At 38.8% G+C, this 12,313-nt stretch overlaps 1 protein-coding gene and 1 long non-coding RNA gene across 2 annotated transcripts in view; one reads left to right on the top strand and one right to left on the bottom strand.

Moving 5' to 3' along the window:
- Window positions 1-7,316, top strand: part of LOC137983910 (uncharacterized) — a 23,165-nt gene extending 15,849 nt beyond the window's left edge. Inside the window, exons 2-4 of the mRNA XM_068831070.1 lie at window positions 3,437-3,507; window positions 5,634-5,722; window positions 6,743-7,316. Of these exons, the coding sequence (XP_068687171.1) occupies window positions 3,437-3,507; window positions 5,634-5,722; window positions 6,743-7,079 (497 nt within the window). The 3' untranslated portion in view covers window positions 7,080-7,316. The remainder of the gene's footprint in view (window positions 1-3,436; window positions 3,508-5,633; window positions 5,723-6,742) is intronic.
- The window catches only part of LOC137983911 (uncharacterized), a 19,492-nt gene extending 7,566 nt beyond the window's left edge, over window positions 1-11,926 (bottom strand). Inside the window, exons 1-2 of the long non-coding RNA XR_011119054.1 lie at window positions 11,897-11,926; window positions 5,939-6,068 (exon numbers count right to left, since the gene is read on the bottom strand). This is a non-coding gene — a long non-coding RNA (uncharacterized lncRNA). The remainder of the gene's footprint in view (window positions 1-5,938; window positions 6,069-11,896) is intronic.
- Window positions 11,927-12,313: the final 387 nt, after the last annotated feature.

Raw genomic sequence — 12,313 nt, 5'->3', positions numbered from 1 at the left:
TTAAGCTAGTTGATATCATTTAAGGAGCCTCATGGCCAGGTGGTTTGTTGGTTTGAGCGTCTCCACGAATGTGACTATGAAATTGAATAACGGTCAGGGAAGTTCTACATCAATGTGGACTCCTTATCAATGAGACCTAGACGAAATTATGGAGGGGGGCCCTCTTGTACTTCCTCGGTGACACCACGGTAGCTGAAGGCACTATCAAGGCTCTGAGTGGTGGAAACACAGGTGGGAGTGGAAATTTCTGGTGTCTTGGGATTGTAACGAAAGCCCAAGTTCAGAGCCATGACATACGCGTAGTTGTGTGGACACAATTTGAATTGTTTGAGCTTCAGAGAGTATTACTCTAGATTCAATCACCCAGAGGTACTTCTAAGGCAAACAGGAGGGTGGTTCTTGCCCAGCGACTTGCTAAAGTAGCACTCGTTGAGACTCACGATGGCCCAGCTGGCTTCCACTTGGGGCGAAAGAACATCCTCAAGGAAATAAATCCCAAAATTTGGGGACCGGGACCGACAAGAAGCGCACCGATATTGCAGCAAGCTCCTTGCATGTGCCAAGTGCAAATCACGACTTAAACTAAAACCACCCTTGCAGCCCATACCATTCTGGAACGCCATGAACACGGTCTGCATTAGCTGGAAACGTCCACGTAAAAATGTCCAGAACAAACCAACGGTTATTTTCCTTCTCTAGAATGGGAACAAAAATATGGAATGGTATTCCCTCCGAATTTCGTTAGCTTGGGAAAACACACTTTAAACGTAAATTGAATAAATTGCTTCTAAAGTGTCTTGAAATTGAGGAGATGAATTTTGAAATGCGTTACATTGATCTTTCAAAGTATATAGCTTTTCTCTTACAGCAACCTATAATATCTAAAATCATTATTAGAAAATTTCTTTATTATGTAAAAAGGTGTTTGCTTGTGTACACAGGGTGAAATAAGGCGTTTCCGAGATTCGGAAAAATGACGGAAACACGATACTTCAACTTTCCGTTATGTTTCCGCAGAGCGGATACAACGGGAAACTCGATAGAGAAAAACGATCATAATTTTTCGCGTTTCCGCTGACTGAAACGCGTGCGGGTGTTTCATTCGTGTTTCCGCAAAACGGATTGGCTTAGAAAATCGAGATTTTTTTCCAAGGGGCTTTTCCTCTTTCGGCAAAATGAAATGGCGCCAGTTCAGCGTACATGTTTACTACTGAATTTGCGCTCTAAACAATACCTGGACAATTGTTTTGCATCATGCAAATACATCAATTTTTCATCAAAAGAAGCCTGGACAACCTCGGAAATTCCCGGGAAAGATAAATATACCGGTATATACATGGTGCATACATACGGCCTGTTTTTTAAATATCTTCCGAAAACGAAGGGAACCGAATGAAGGCTACGGATGAAAAACTTCATACAGCATTATACATCTCACTTAATCACGGTATAGTTGGAAGCAAGGAAAGCGCTAAATATTAGGACAACCGATAAGTTTTATTAGTACTTACAGGATTACACCAGCCATGTTTGGAACTCAGCCCAAAACCCCAAAACCTCTTAGGATCCGAAAACCTCTTTGTGGACCTACGAAAATTTAGCTTATCAAATGAGTTGATAATGGAAAACGCTCTAAAGGTCAACGACGCAGCATCACAGTTTCTTAAGAAACTTAAGCCTTAATTCCTTTTTTAATGAGGGGTTTACTTATTCTAAAAAAGTGATCTTGAACATGTTTCAAGACCAGAAACACCCAAAATGCGTCCAAGACTCGCAAAATTAAATTCGATCCAGAAATAACCTCACTGAGTTTAAAAATTTTGCTATCAAGCCTGTAAGTGAGAAAAAGCCTTTGAAGCAAGTCCACGTGACGCCTAGGGGTATATGATATGATAAAATTACTCCCATCTTCCTATTCAATGACCCTCAAATGTAAAGGGTCGCGTACACCGCTCGCGCAACGTTATTTTAAATCACCCGTTACAACATCAACCCTACTTATGAAGGCTTAAGAATTAACCGAAACATTAGCCAAAACGTCCTAAAAAACTACCCACACGTATATATTACAAGTCTGTTACAAACATTAACATTTTCAACAAGGTATAATATAGTTCTACTTTATAGTGTCTCCTTGATCTTTGTTTTAAAAACCTTTGACATCGGAGACCCAGGGGCAGTTAGTCAAGACCGGACGAAGGAATCACTAGCATTATCAGGAATGGCAAAGGTCCGGCGTCCCGTCCTGGCTGGCCTCCCAGGGGTTACCGAGAATGAAATCATTTGTAATACCTGCAGCCTTCTACAAGCCTCGCAAATATCTATCCAAGTTTCAATTGAAATGCAAAGATACAGACGGAGTAATACTGGGCCGCAAAAAGATATATCGGAGTCAAATAAAGAGGTCACACGATTATAGTGTCAATGTTCTGATGCTTCCTATTTATCGCAATGAATCGCGAAATGAAAATGATACAATCTTCTCGAAACGCTATCTGAAGAACACCAATATTGCTTCGCTTAAACTGTAACTTCCACATTCACTTCGACATGAAGATCAGTTTATCGACCTTTGAAACCTTCTCCCATTTTGTCCTTACCGCGCATGATTGCCTCGTTTTTGAACCGAGGTCAATTATAATTGCGCGCCTTTTGAATCTTGCTATTTCGCTCTTCGGTCGTTCTCTTGAAGTCCTTCGGTTTCGGCAAAAGATAAAATGGTTTCACGGGAAGGTTGCCCAAGTACTAGCAATGCTCCAGTACAGAAAGAAGTGACCCCAAGTACTGTACCGAGAAAAATCTTACCGAGTAAGAGTTACAGCGATTGTGAAATTAATGTATTTTCATAAGAATTGTGAACGAAGATATCACCTTAGTGCTTTAGCGGCAAAGTTTATATGTTGAGGTTTAGAGTTACGTGTGTTCCTTTATGCCAGTTTGTAGCATTTCTGCGAACAAGTACCCGTATGACTCTTTTTATTCTCCTACGCGTTTCGTGCGACAGAGGCTCACTTCATCAGGGATTTTTTATTCCCTGGCAAGGAAATAGCTCCATACTGAATATTAAGTTCATGCGAAAGGATGTGTGATAAAAATGATGTTCAATGCAGGAGTAGCCTGGGAGCAAGCTCTCTTGCGGGGTGGGCCACCCACCCCGCAAGAGAGCTTGCTCCCAGGCTAATGCTGGAGATGCCACTTAGGAGAAACTAGATTTGCAAAATTTCCTGGGCGGCATTCTCCCATTCCTCCCTCGAGGCTCTTGCCTTTGAAGCTAAAAAACACTCCCTATTTTTCTTCAAAAGTGGTTAGAATCTATGGGACTTGTGCACCTCTCATTCACTTAAAGGTATGGTGGACATTGTCCTCTGTCACTTAAAATGACTGAGATCTCGAGAAAGCCAACCATGGTGATTTTCTTTGTGCGTTTATATAAAAGGACGCCGTCAGAAAGACCTACAGAGAATTGAGGAAACAGAGGGATTTTGCAGGCTTTCTGACAAGTGCCAGGTTGGTAAATAGATGCTCCCTTGTCTATGCTATACAAAACCATAAATACAGTAATCTTTCAGAAATAAACCGTGGTGGGAACCAATGTTCACCATCTTGCAGAAGCCGATGCAAACATGAATACTCATTTGTACCAATTTCTACCTCAACTACATGTATGTCACATACAGCTGTCCTGGACTATTGTTAGTGGAATTCTCTGCTGTCCAAAGATTAGTATTCACTAAAATTTAACCAAGTGCAGAACCAACGTATCCAAACTTTATCCTCTTTCTTTTTTGGTTTTTCTTTCCCTTTTTTTGTCTGACCACTTCTGGATGATAATAATTATTCTTGTATGAGGAGGCAACTTTATTGGAAATTACTGTAATTAAATACACCTCTCTCTCACTGTGGTATACATGTATGTAGTCCCTAATTTCTTTGGGTGGGCTGTGCTAAAGCTGCATAAGATGTCTCCCAAACAACAAAATAACACTTTCGTCAATGCTGTACAATTTTCAAAGTGAAAATATCCCATGAATTTATTTATTAGGGTCATGCAAATTGTACAAATATAGAGAGTTTCAAAGAGAGTTGTGACTTAACAATTGGCTTTCATTGACAAAAGTCAGGCTGCCCATCTCTGAGTGGGCTGTGCCAAAGCTGTTTATCCATCTTTGAGTGGAAAAAATGGCGCTTTTGTCAATAATGTCAAAATTTTATTTTAAAAGTATGATTTCATTGAGGTTGGGTTATGCCAATTATATAATTTGTCAACTGAGTTTCCAAGAGAGGTTTGACTTAACAATAATTGGCTTTCATTGACAAAAGTCAGGCTGCCCATCTCTGAGTGGGCTGTGCCAAAGCTGTTTATCCATCTTTGAGTGGACAAAATGGCACTTTTGTCAATGATGTCCAAATTTCATTTTGAACATTATGATTTTGTTGTGGTTAGGTTATGCAAATTATATTGCTCACTGAGTTTCAAAGAGAGTTGTGACTTAACAATAATTTGCTTTCATTGACAAAAGTCAGGCCGCCCATCTCTGAGTGGGCTGTGCCAAAGCTGTTTATCCATCTTTGAGTGGACAAAATGGCACTTTTGTCAATGATGTCCAAATTTCATTTGGAACGTATGATTCCGTTGAGGTTGGGTTATGCAAATTGCTCACTGAGTTTCCAAGAGAGGTTTGACTTAACAATAATTGGCTTTCATTGACAAAAGTCAGGCTGCCCATCTTAGAGTGGGCTATGCCAAAGCTGTTTATCCATCTTTAAGTGGACAAAATGGCATATTTATCAATGATGTCCAAATTTCATTTTGAACATTATGATTTTGTTGTGGTTAGGTTATGCAAATTATATTGCTCACTGAGTTTCAAAGAGAGTTGTAACTTACAATAATTGGCTTTCATTGATGAAAGTCAGGCTGCTTATCTCTGAGTGGGCTGTGCCGAAGCTTTTTATCCATCTTTGAGTGGACAAAGTGGCTGCACTTTAGTCAATGATGTCCAAATTTCATTTTGAACATTATGATTTTGTTGTGGTTAGGTTATGCAAATTATATTGCTCACTGAGTTTCAAAGAGAGTTGTGACTTAACAATAATTGGCTTTCATTGACAAAAGTCAGGCTGCCCATCTCTGAGTGGGCTGTGCCAAAGCTTTTTATCCATCATTGAGTGGACAAAATGGCTGCACTTTTGTCAATGATGTCAAAATTTTATTTTGAAAGCATGATTTTACATTGCTGAGGTTATGCAATTTAAGGTTTTATCTGCTACTGAGTTTCAAAGAGAGTTGTGACTTTACAATTGGCTTTCATTGACAGAGTTAGAGTAGTGCGAGAGCTGTTAATCCCTCTTTGAGAGTTAAAATAGCAATTTGGTCAATTGTGTTAAAATATCATTTGAAAATATGATTTTATGACCTTGGTTTAAGATAATGATTCTCTACTTCTAGCAAAGCATAATTACCTCTTACAAAGCATGTTACACTGTACATGTACTTCATATCCAAATGGTACTTCCAATGATTACACCCTCTATCTACGAGATGCCACCTAGGTGGAAATTACCTTTATGTTCATTTTAATTTTAATCAATTGATTTGCTTTGTCTTAAACCCTTGACATATGACCATGAAGGGGACAAGAAGATTGAGGAAATTATTGTCAAAGAAATCAGAGAAAATTAATTTTTGGAAAGGAAAAATGGGTCAAGGCAGAGATAAAAGGTACAGTTCATATTAACACATTGCATTTTTGTGCAGTACCTCTCCAGGGTATTGTAAATTCTGTCAGTCAGGTATAACAAAACAGAAGGCAATAGTCTGTCAAACTGCCCTTCCTTAGAATACAAAAGAGCATATGAATTGTGAGTAAAACCACCTCTTCACACCAATTATTGCTTCCACTCTTTTGGCAATGTAAAAAGGATGTTATTTTCTTACCTTCGCCTTCCCCACTGTTACAGCTCTTACAAGTCATGGTACATTGTATCATGGTTCTGTACCTTTTTTTGACAATGGTGTGTGCCATGTACATGTAGAATTGGTGTTGGCAAATTAGTTGATGTAATTTCTGTTGATAGCAACAAGGGCAATATAGTGTGTCTGTGATTGAAATAATGATCATGAGAAGACAAATGGCTTGCACAGATATGTCCAGGATTGACCCTAATTAGATGCACACCGATTTCATTAAACCTCATGAAGCGTCTCCTTGGTCTTCGCCCCAACTTCAACAGCACTCAAGTCTAAGACTACAGACAATTAACATCATAAAGTGTCCCCTATACTCTTATCTTCAAAGAAAGATACACAGCAGTAGTTACCCTAACCTTAAAATGACGCTAACCCTAACTTTTATCTTAAAAAGATAGAAAATGCTTATACTTAACGGGAAATTTCGTGTTGAAAGTCAAAATTCGATGTGCATTTCATTAGGATCAATTCTGGACATAAGTGGATTTGCATGGCAAAGGTGGTCTTTAATTGCTTTGGTCTTGCATTGGTGACAAAGAGTAAAATAATGGAAATGCACTATCTATTTATACAAAATGTATATAAGTATCTTATAATCAATTGTCCATCGCATGGTAGTGCAACCAATCCCTTCTATGGTTTTTTTTTTTTTGTACTCTGATTTTTTTTTTTTTCTGTTCATGTTGTATACAGTAAGAAAATGATTTTGCTCGAGTGTTTCATCTGATAGTTATCTTTTGTTGGGTTTTTAAAAATTGAATTATTGACTAGAAATTGTGGAAAAGCAGCACTCTCCACACAGGACAAGGACAGAGCAAGAGATTTGCTAAAACTAAACAATGCTGTTGAGTTTATGTCATCAGAGGAGAGTGATAAAGATGGAGGACAAACAAGTGGACCCTCTGCAAGGGATGTGAAATCGCTACAGTGGGAAAGGAGCAAATTACGCAATATTAAAGCAGTCTTGGATGCCACTTACAAGGCTAGTGTGAGCAAGAGGCAACAAAGAACGGCAGCAAAAGTCACAAGAGTGGCTGGTCAAAATATGTCAAGCAGACCTCTGCCACAAACCTACCCTTTCTGGGCTGGGCGATTGACCCAGAGTTAAAAGTCTCCTTAGTTATTATTTATTATCTTTTTTTCATTTCATTGTACTTTTAACTCTGCAAGACACTGTATTTTTTTTTCAACTCAAATATCTGCTGGCATATTGAAGCAGAGTAAGGGCAAGGTATGCAAGAGTGTTTGTAATGGTTGCTATGCTGCAGCACAGTAACCTTAGCGTGGTTCCTGGTAGCGATAGATGCAAGAAGAATACTAAGTTTTTCCAGTTTGTACAGATGTCAACTCAGCAGCACCTTTTCTGTACTTTAGACCATTACTTATTATTGTAATATTTGGTTTCAATGAATTGACGTCAAGTCTGGCAAGAAGGAGACATTTGCAGGAAGGCATCATTTGACTAGAATTACCACAATTAATTCTGTTTTTCCCAACTTATTCAAGTTTCAAATCCTAATGGGGTTAAAACAACAATAGTGCTAATTACCATGAGGAAAACAAGGTCAGAATGATTCTGATACCGTGACTTGTATTCAAATATTATATTGTCATCGTGTAAATATCCCTTAAAGTTAAGGGAGCTGAGCCTTTGTTTGATTCATATGTCCAGATGTCCATATTAATATATGCATTGGTTGGTCAATCATCTTAGTAAAATGATGACTACAGTACTTAGCTATGGGGAAGACCATTGAAGTGGAAATGTATGTCCCATAACTGAGCATCGTGTTAACCAACCAATAGAGGTTGTAAGGCTGCTAAGTTATATCAGTTACAATCACATCCGTTTAAGGCATTATTTTATGTCCATTCTGCACTGTGCTCTCTCAAATGCGTGTAGTAATCACTTTAAGTATCCTTTGGACAATCGAAACAATTGGATAAAAGAATCGTCTTGCTATTTTTAATGTAAACGATAAGCAAAGTCTAAAGTAAAAAGCAAAGAAATGATAGGACGGACAAAGGAACTCAAGCCTGGATGAAAGTTTGTTGACAAGACTTTCATCGATAAAACTTAAGTAGGGAGTGTGTATTGTAAACAAAATTCGAAAAATCTCGAGCAATATTTGGAATTAATAGGTATGAGTGATTTCTTCTTTCTCGAAATTGGACAAGCCGTTTAGGTGCGAAAAATAGAACATTTAACTATTGTATGAAATTGCTATTTATTGTATTTTGATAATATCGATTTATATGTACATAAAATGAAAGATAATAGAGTAAATGATACTGATCATATCATTTTTTAATTCAGATAAGATACTATTGAATCAGAATTTTTAAATATTTCGCAAGTAAAGTCAAGAAAGTTTTAATTCATTATGACTAGAATTTTTACAATTTTATCAAAGTAGTTTATTATATGCTGTTGTCATCATTGATAAAACGGCCTCTTGATAACCTGATAATAAAGCATAACCTTGAATGAACTGAGTGTGCATATGTAGTGGGTCTAATGATGTTTGCCAAGTTTTACCTTCCTTGTTTTTACGTAATGTGAGGTTTAGCTACGCGTTATTGTAGAGTTCAATACCGTGCGATCATGACAAGGAAGCCCCTTTCAAAGTTAGTGGCTTATAACTCGCTTTGTAGGCCTCTTTCCACTAAATGCTTCTCCAGGAAAAGCCAACCCTCCGATTGAAAATTAAGGTTAAGTTTCCGAACCGCAGAAATTCAGCGGATTATCGTGTGTCCCTTGTTTTTACGAGTTACGGAAACATGACGGTTGTTAGTAATTCCGTGGTCACGGAAACCTCGCGGATACACGAGTTTAAGGAATGCGTTTCCGCAAAGCCGCAGTCGCGGAAAAGTAACGTACACACGTGTTTCCCGCTTCGGTTATCTGAATTTCCGTTTGCGGAAATTCAAGATTCCGTAAGGAATCCGTTACAAAAACGGATACGTAAACGCTTGTTTTCACCCTGTGGTAATTGTTTTTGGGTAACTCTTGTCAATTTCTAAGTATCCATTTGTTTAGTTTGTTGTGAGAGCCAGTAATATTGTCGTAGTGTAAGTTGCGCGCCTAGAATGCTAACCGTGGGCCACCATGGCTTCGTTGTAAATAAAGCGAATAAAGTGAAAATAAAGAGACTAGATGCACGTTCCTGCCGAGGAAATTGCTATATGCTAACAGTTCAGTGTAGTTTTATAAAATGGGCAGAAGCTTATGCGATTCCCCAACCAGCATGCTACAACTTGGGCTAAAGTCCTTGTAAAGAACTGTATTTGCAGGTTTGGTGCTCCTGTCATGTTCGAGGAGATGTGTACGCATGAAAAAGACCCGAGCAACTGCTTACCATCCAGAGGGTATTGGACTAATTGAGAACATCCACAAGATTATCATGAGCATGCTAAAGGCACGAGATGAACGTAACCCCATAAAATGGGATGAACAACTCAATTTTTGCATGATGGCTTGTTGGAGTAGTGTGCGTTCCTCCAGGAGCAAAATATTTGAGGTAATTTTTGGGCGGGAAATGCACATCCCTCTGGACGGGATAATGGGCAAAGCACCGGTCACTGATTTTCGGTACACTGAACTGATCTCTGGAATGGGTTGGAAACTGCTTACCGTGATCTCAGAGAAAATCTCAAGGTTGTGCAGAAGGACACACATGACAAAAGGGGTTAAGGACACGCTTTCCCAAACGGGCGACTTGGTCCTACCCAGCAAACTACAAGTGAAGCCGGGTGAAGGCAGCAAGTTTCATCGCCAGTGGAAAGGATCATACGAAGTAGAGAGAATAGTTAGTGATATGACTTACCGTGTGAAGAAAGTTTGGGACATTGACATACAGTTGTCCATTTTATAGGACGTCAGATTGGGGCAGAGAGCTACAGGTGAAAGAGGAAGTGGGTCGCAAGGTCAGTGCACTGAAAGCGAATCTGAACGGCCAATGTTGGAGGTAGCAGTGGCACTGTCCAATTCTAATTGGAAGACCCAACTGAAGATGAGGAAGCTGAGCAAGGACTTGGTTGGGATAAGGATAAGGATACGCAGACCAGGCGAGAGGATGATATATCCAAAGAAATTGGAGGTCGCGCAAAAATCGGTGATGTCGTTGTAGCTGGTGGGTTTGAAAATGGCAGTGAAGGTAATGAGGCGGTCAATCCTTATCAGATTGCAGGAGATGAACAGTGCAGTGGGTCACAGAGAAACACTGAAGGCAGTCGCCTACTGCGAGTGCCGGATGGGCAGATCCTGCTCAAGGTGATCAAGAGTACTACGGGACAAGCGTGGAGCCTCAGTGAAGATGGAGATTATGGCCAGAATCAAAGACCAGTGCTCGTAAAGGAGACCCTCTAATCGTAACGGAGAATGGATCCTCAGCATTTTGCAGCAAATAACCAACCACTTAAAGATGTTGGAGCAGAAGCAAATGACAGAGACGGGTGGCATAGTGAAATTGAAGCCAAAGTTGTTGACGAAAGCTCGAGCAGATAGAGATACTATGCACAATGTGTATGCCTTTTTGTTAAAAGATTAGGGTAGATTGACTTTCTAGTTACTCTATAGTGGTTGTGAATCCGGAGATCCACCGTAAGGGGACACTGTATATGTTATGCAAGATATTAGGACTGGAATGACATGTTCGGCCAAAATCGAACTCGGTGTGATCGCAAAGGACATGTTTTCCCGTAACCTTGTTCGATGATATTTGGACAAAATAAAAATAAAATAAATTGTCCCGGAAAGTCCTGTTTATTTGGAGTCACCTCGAAAAAGATGCTTAAGTAAATAGAGAAAGGAAGAACTGACTGAGATTCAAAGAAATAAAAAAAAAATGAACATGGCAAATTACTAAGCCAAGACATAGCTCGCCAGGTAAGAAAAAAATATTTTTTTTCCGGGAGAAAGTCCGGTCTATTGGAGTCGCTTTGAAAAGGATCCTTAAGTGATTTGAGAAATGAATAAACTCTTCTGTTCTCCCGTTTCACCTTAAGTGACTAAACAAAAGCTGAATCTAAATAAATATTCCTTTATTCAATAACTTCCCCGACGGCTGCTTGGAGATGAACCTTCCTTTAATTTAACCCATTACTAAGAAAGTGTTGTCTTTAAATTTACCCAACTTTTTGTCAAAACAGCGTGGGTGGAGCTTCAAATAAACTGTATCAATAATTTGGTGGATAACCTTGCTTCTCGCCTATTATGTAATTGGCGAGGAAATATTATGTTCTGACTTCCTCTTCAGCTGCTTGATCGAAGAAACACATTTTGCTCAAATTTATACATCACAACCTCAAGCCAAACAGCGCGGTTGCTTGATGAAATGGCCACATCCAGATAAAATATATTCAATAGTGACCTTTCGAAGATTCAAAATAACCAGCAGCTCACTTTGCTACCACTTTTTATCTGACAAAGTTGCATTAAACTGTAGGGGCAGTATGATTCAAATTCTACTATTTTTAGCAACGAATTTCGTCAAATTAGGAAACGCTTAGATACTAAATTTGATGTTCTTCCCAAAACTAGTTCAAGCGATCCCGAAATAACTTTGCTCTAAGATAGTTCGAAACAGGGACCACCAAATCTTCATCTCGGCTACATTTAAGCTTGCTTGAGAATTTAGAATGGTGACTGATTCGAGGCTGCTGTTTATCACTTTCCTCATACTTAAGATTTAATGAATTTCGGTAAAATTGAGATTTCTTTCATTGAAGGAAGAGTATATAAGGCTTTTACTCAAAACGTGTCGATTTTGAAAAACAGGATGCTATTTGTATGTTTCCAAGAAAAATATACAGGTTGATAGATTAACAGTGGTTAAAGGTGCATTCTTGACGAAATCTTGTAATTTTGTAGTTTCAAAATACTTTTTTGGAGGGCACAAAAAGAGATTTGAATTGCATACGCACCTCGAAATTAGTCATGACGCTTTCGTTTAGGGACCTTCTCTGGTAACTATTGGTGTTTTCGGAATTGCATCAGTTCTGTTTTGTCTGTTTTCATTTTTACGTATTAAATCATTCATTTTGTCAAGTACAAGCGAATTTTTAATTACGCAAATTAAAATTGTTTTCTAGCCAGTAACAGGCTGGACAGATGCACTTCGGAATCAATCACCAAATTTCATTCAAAGGACAACCAAAATAACCCTATATTTAACCAAATGGGCCTTCGGATGCATTATATCTGCAGTTTCCAAGAGAGGATTTGCATGGGAATAAAATATGCAAACATGTCCCACCAAGTTTACAATAAATTAAGAAAATGAATTAAGAAAACTAAAAACTGTCACCTTTGTAATGACACTATAGGCATTTGTGTATCTT

This window comes from Montipora foliosa, chromosome 13, assembly GCF_036669935.1.
Source record: "Montipora foliosa isolate CH-2021 chromosome 13, ASM3666993v2, whole genome shotgun sequence".
NCBI lineage: Eukaryota > Metazoa > Cnidaria > Anthozoa > Scleractinia > Acroporidae > Montipora > Montipora foliosa.
The sequence above is the reverse complement of the archived record's forward strand: the minus strand, read 5'-3'. Positions and strand labels throughout refer to the sequence as shown.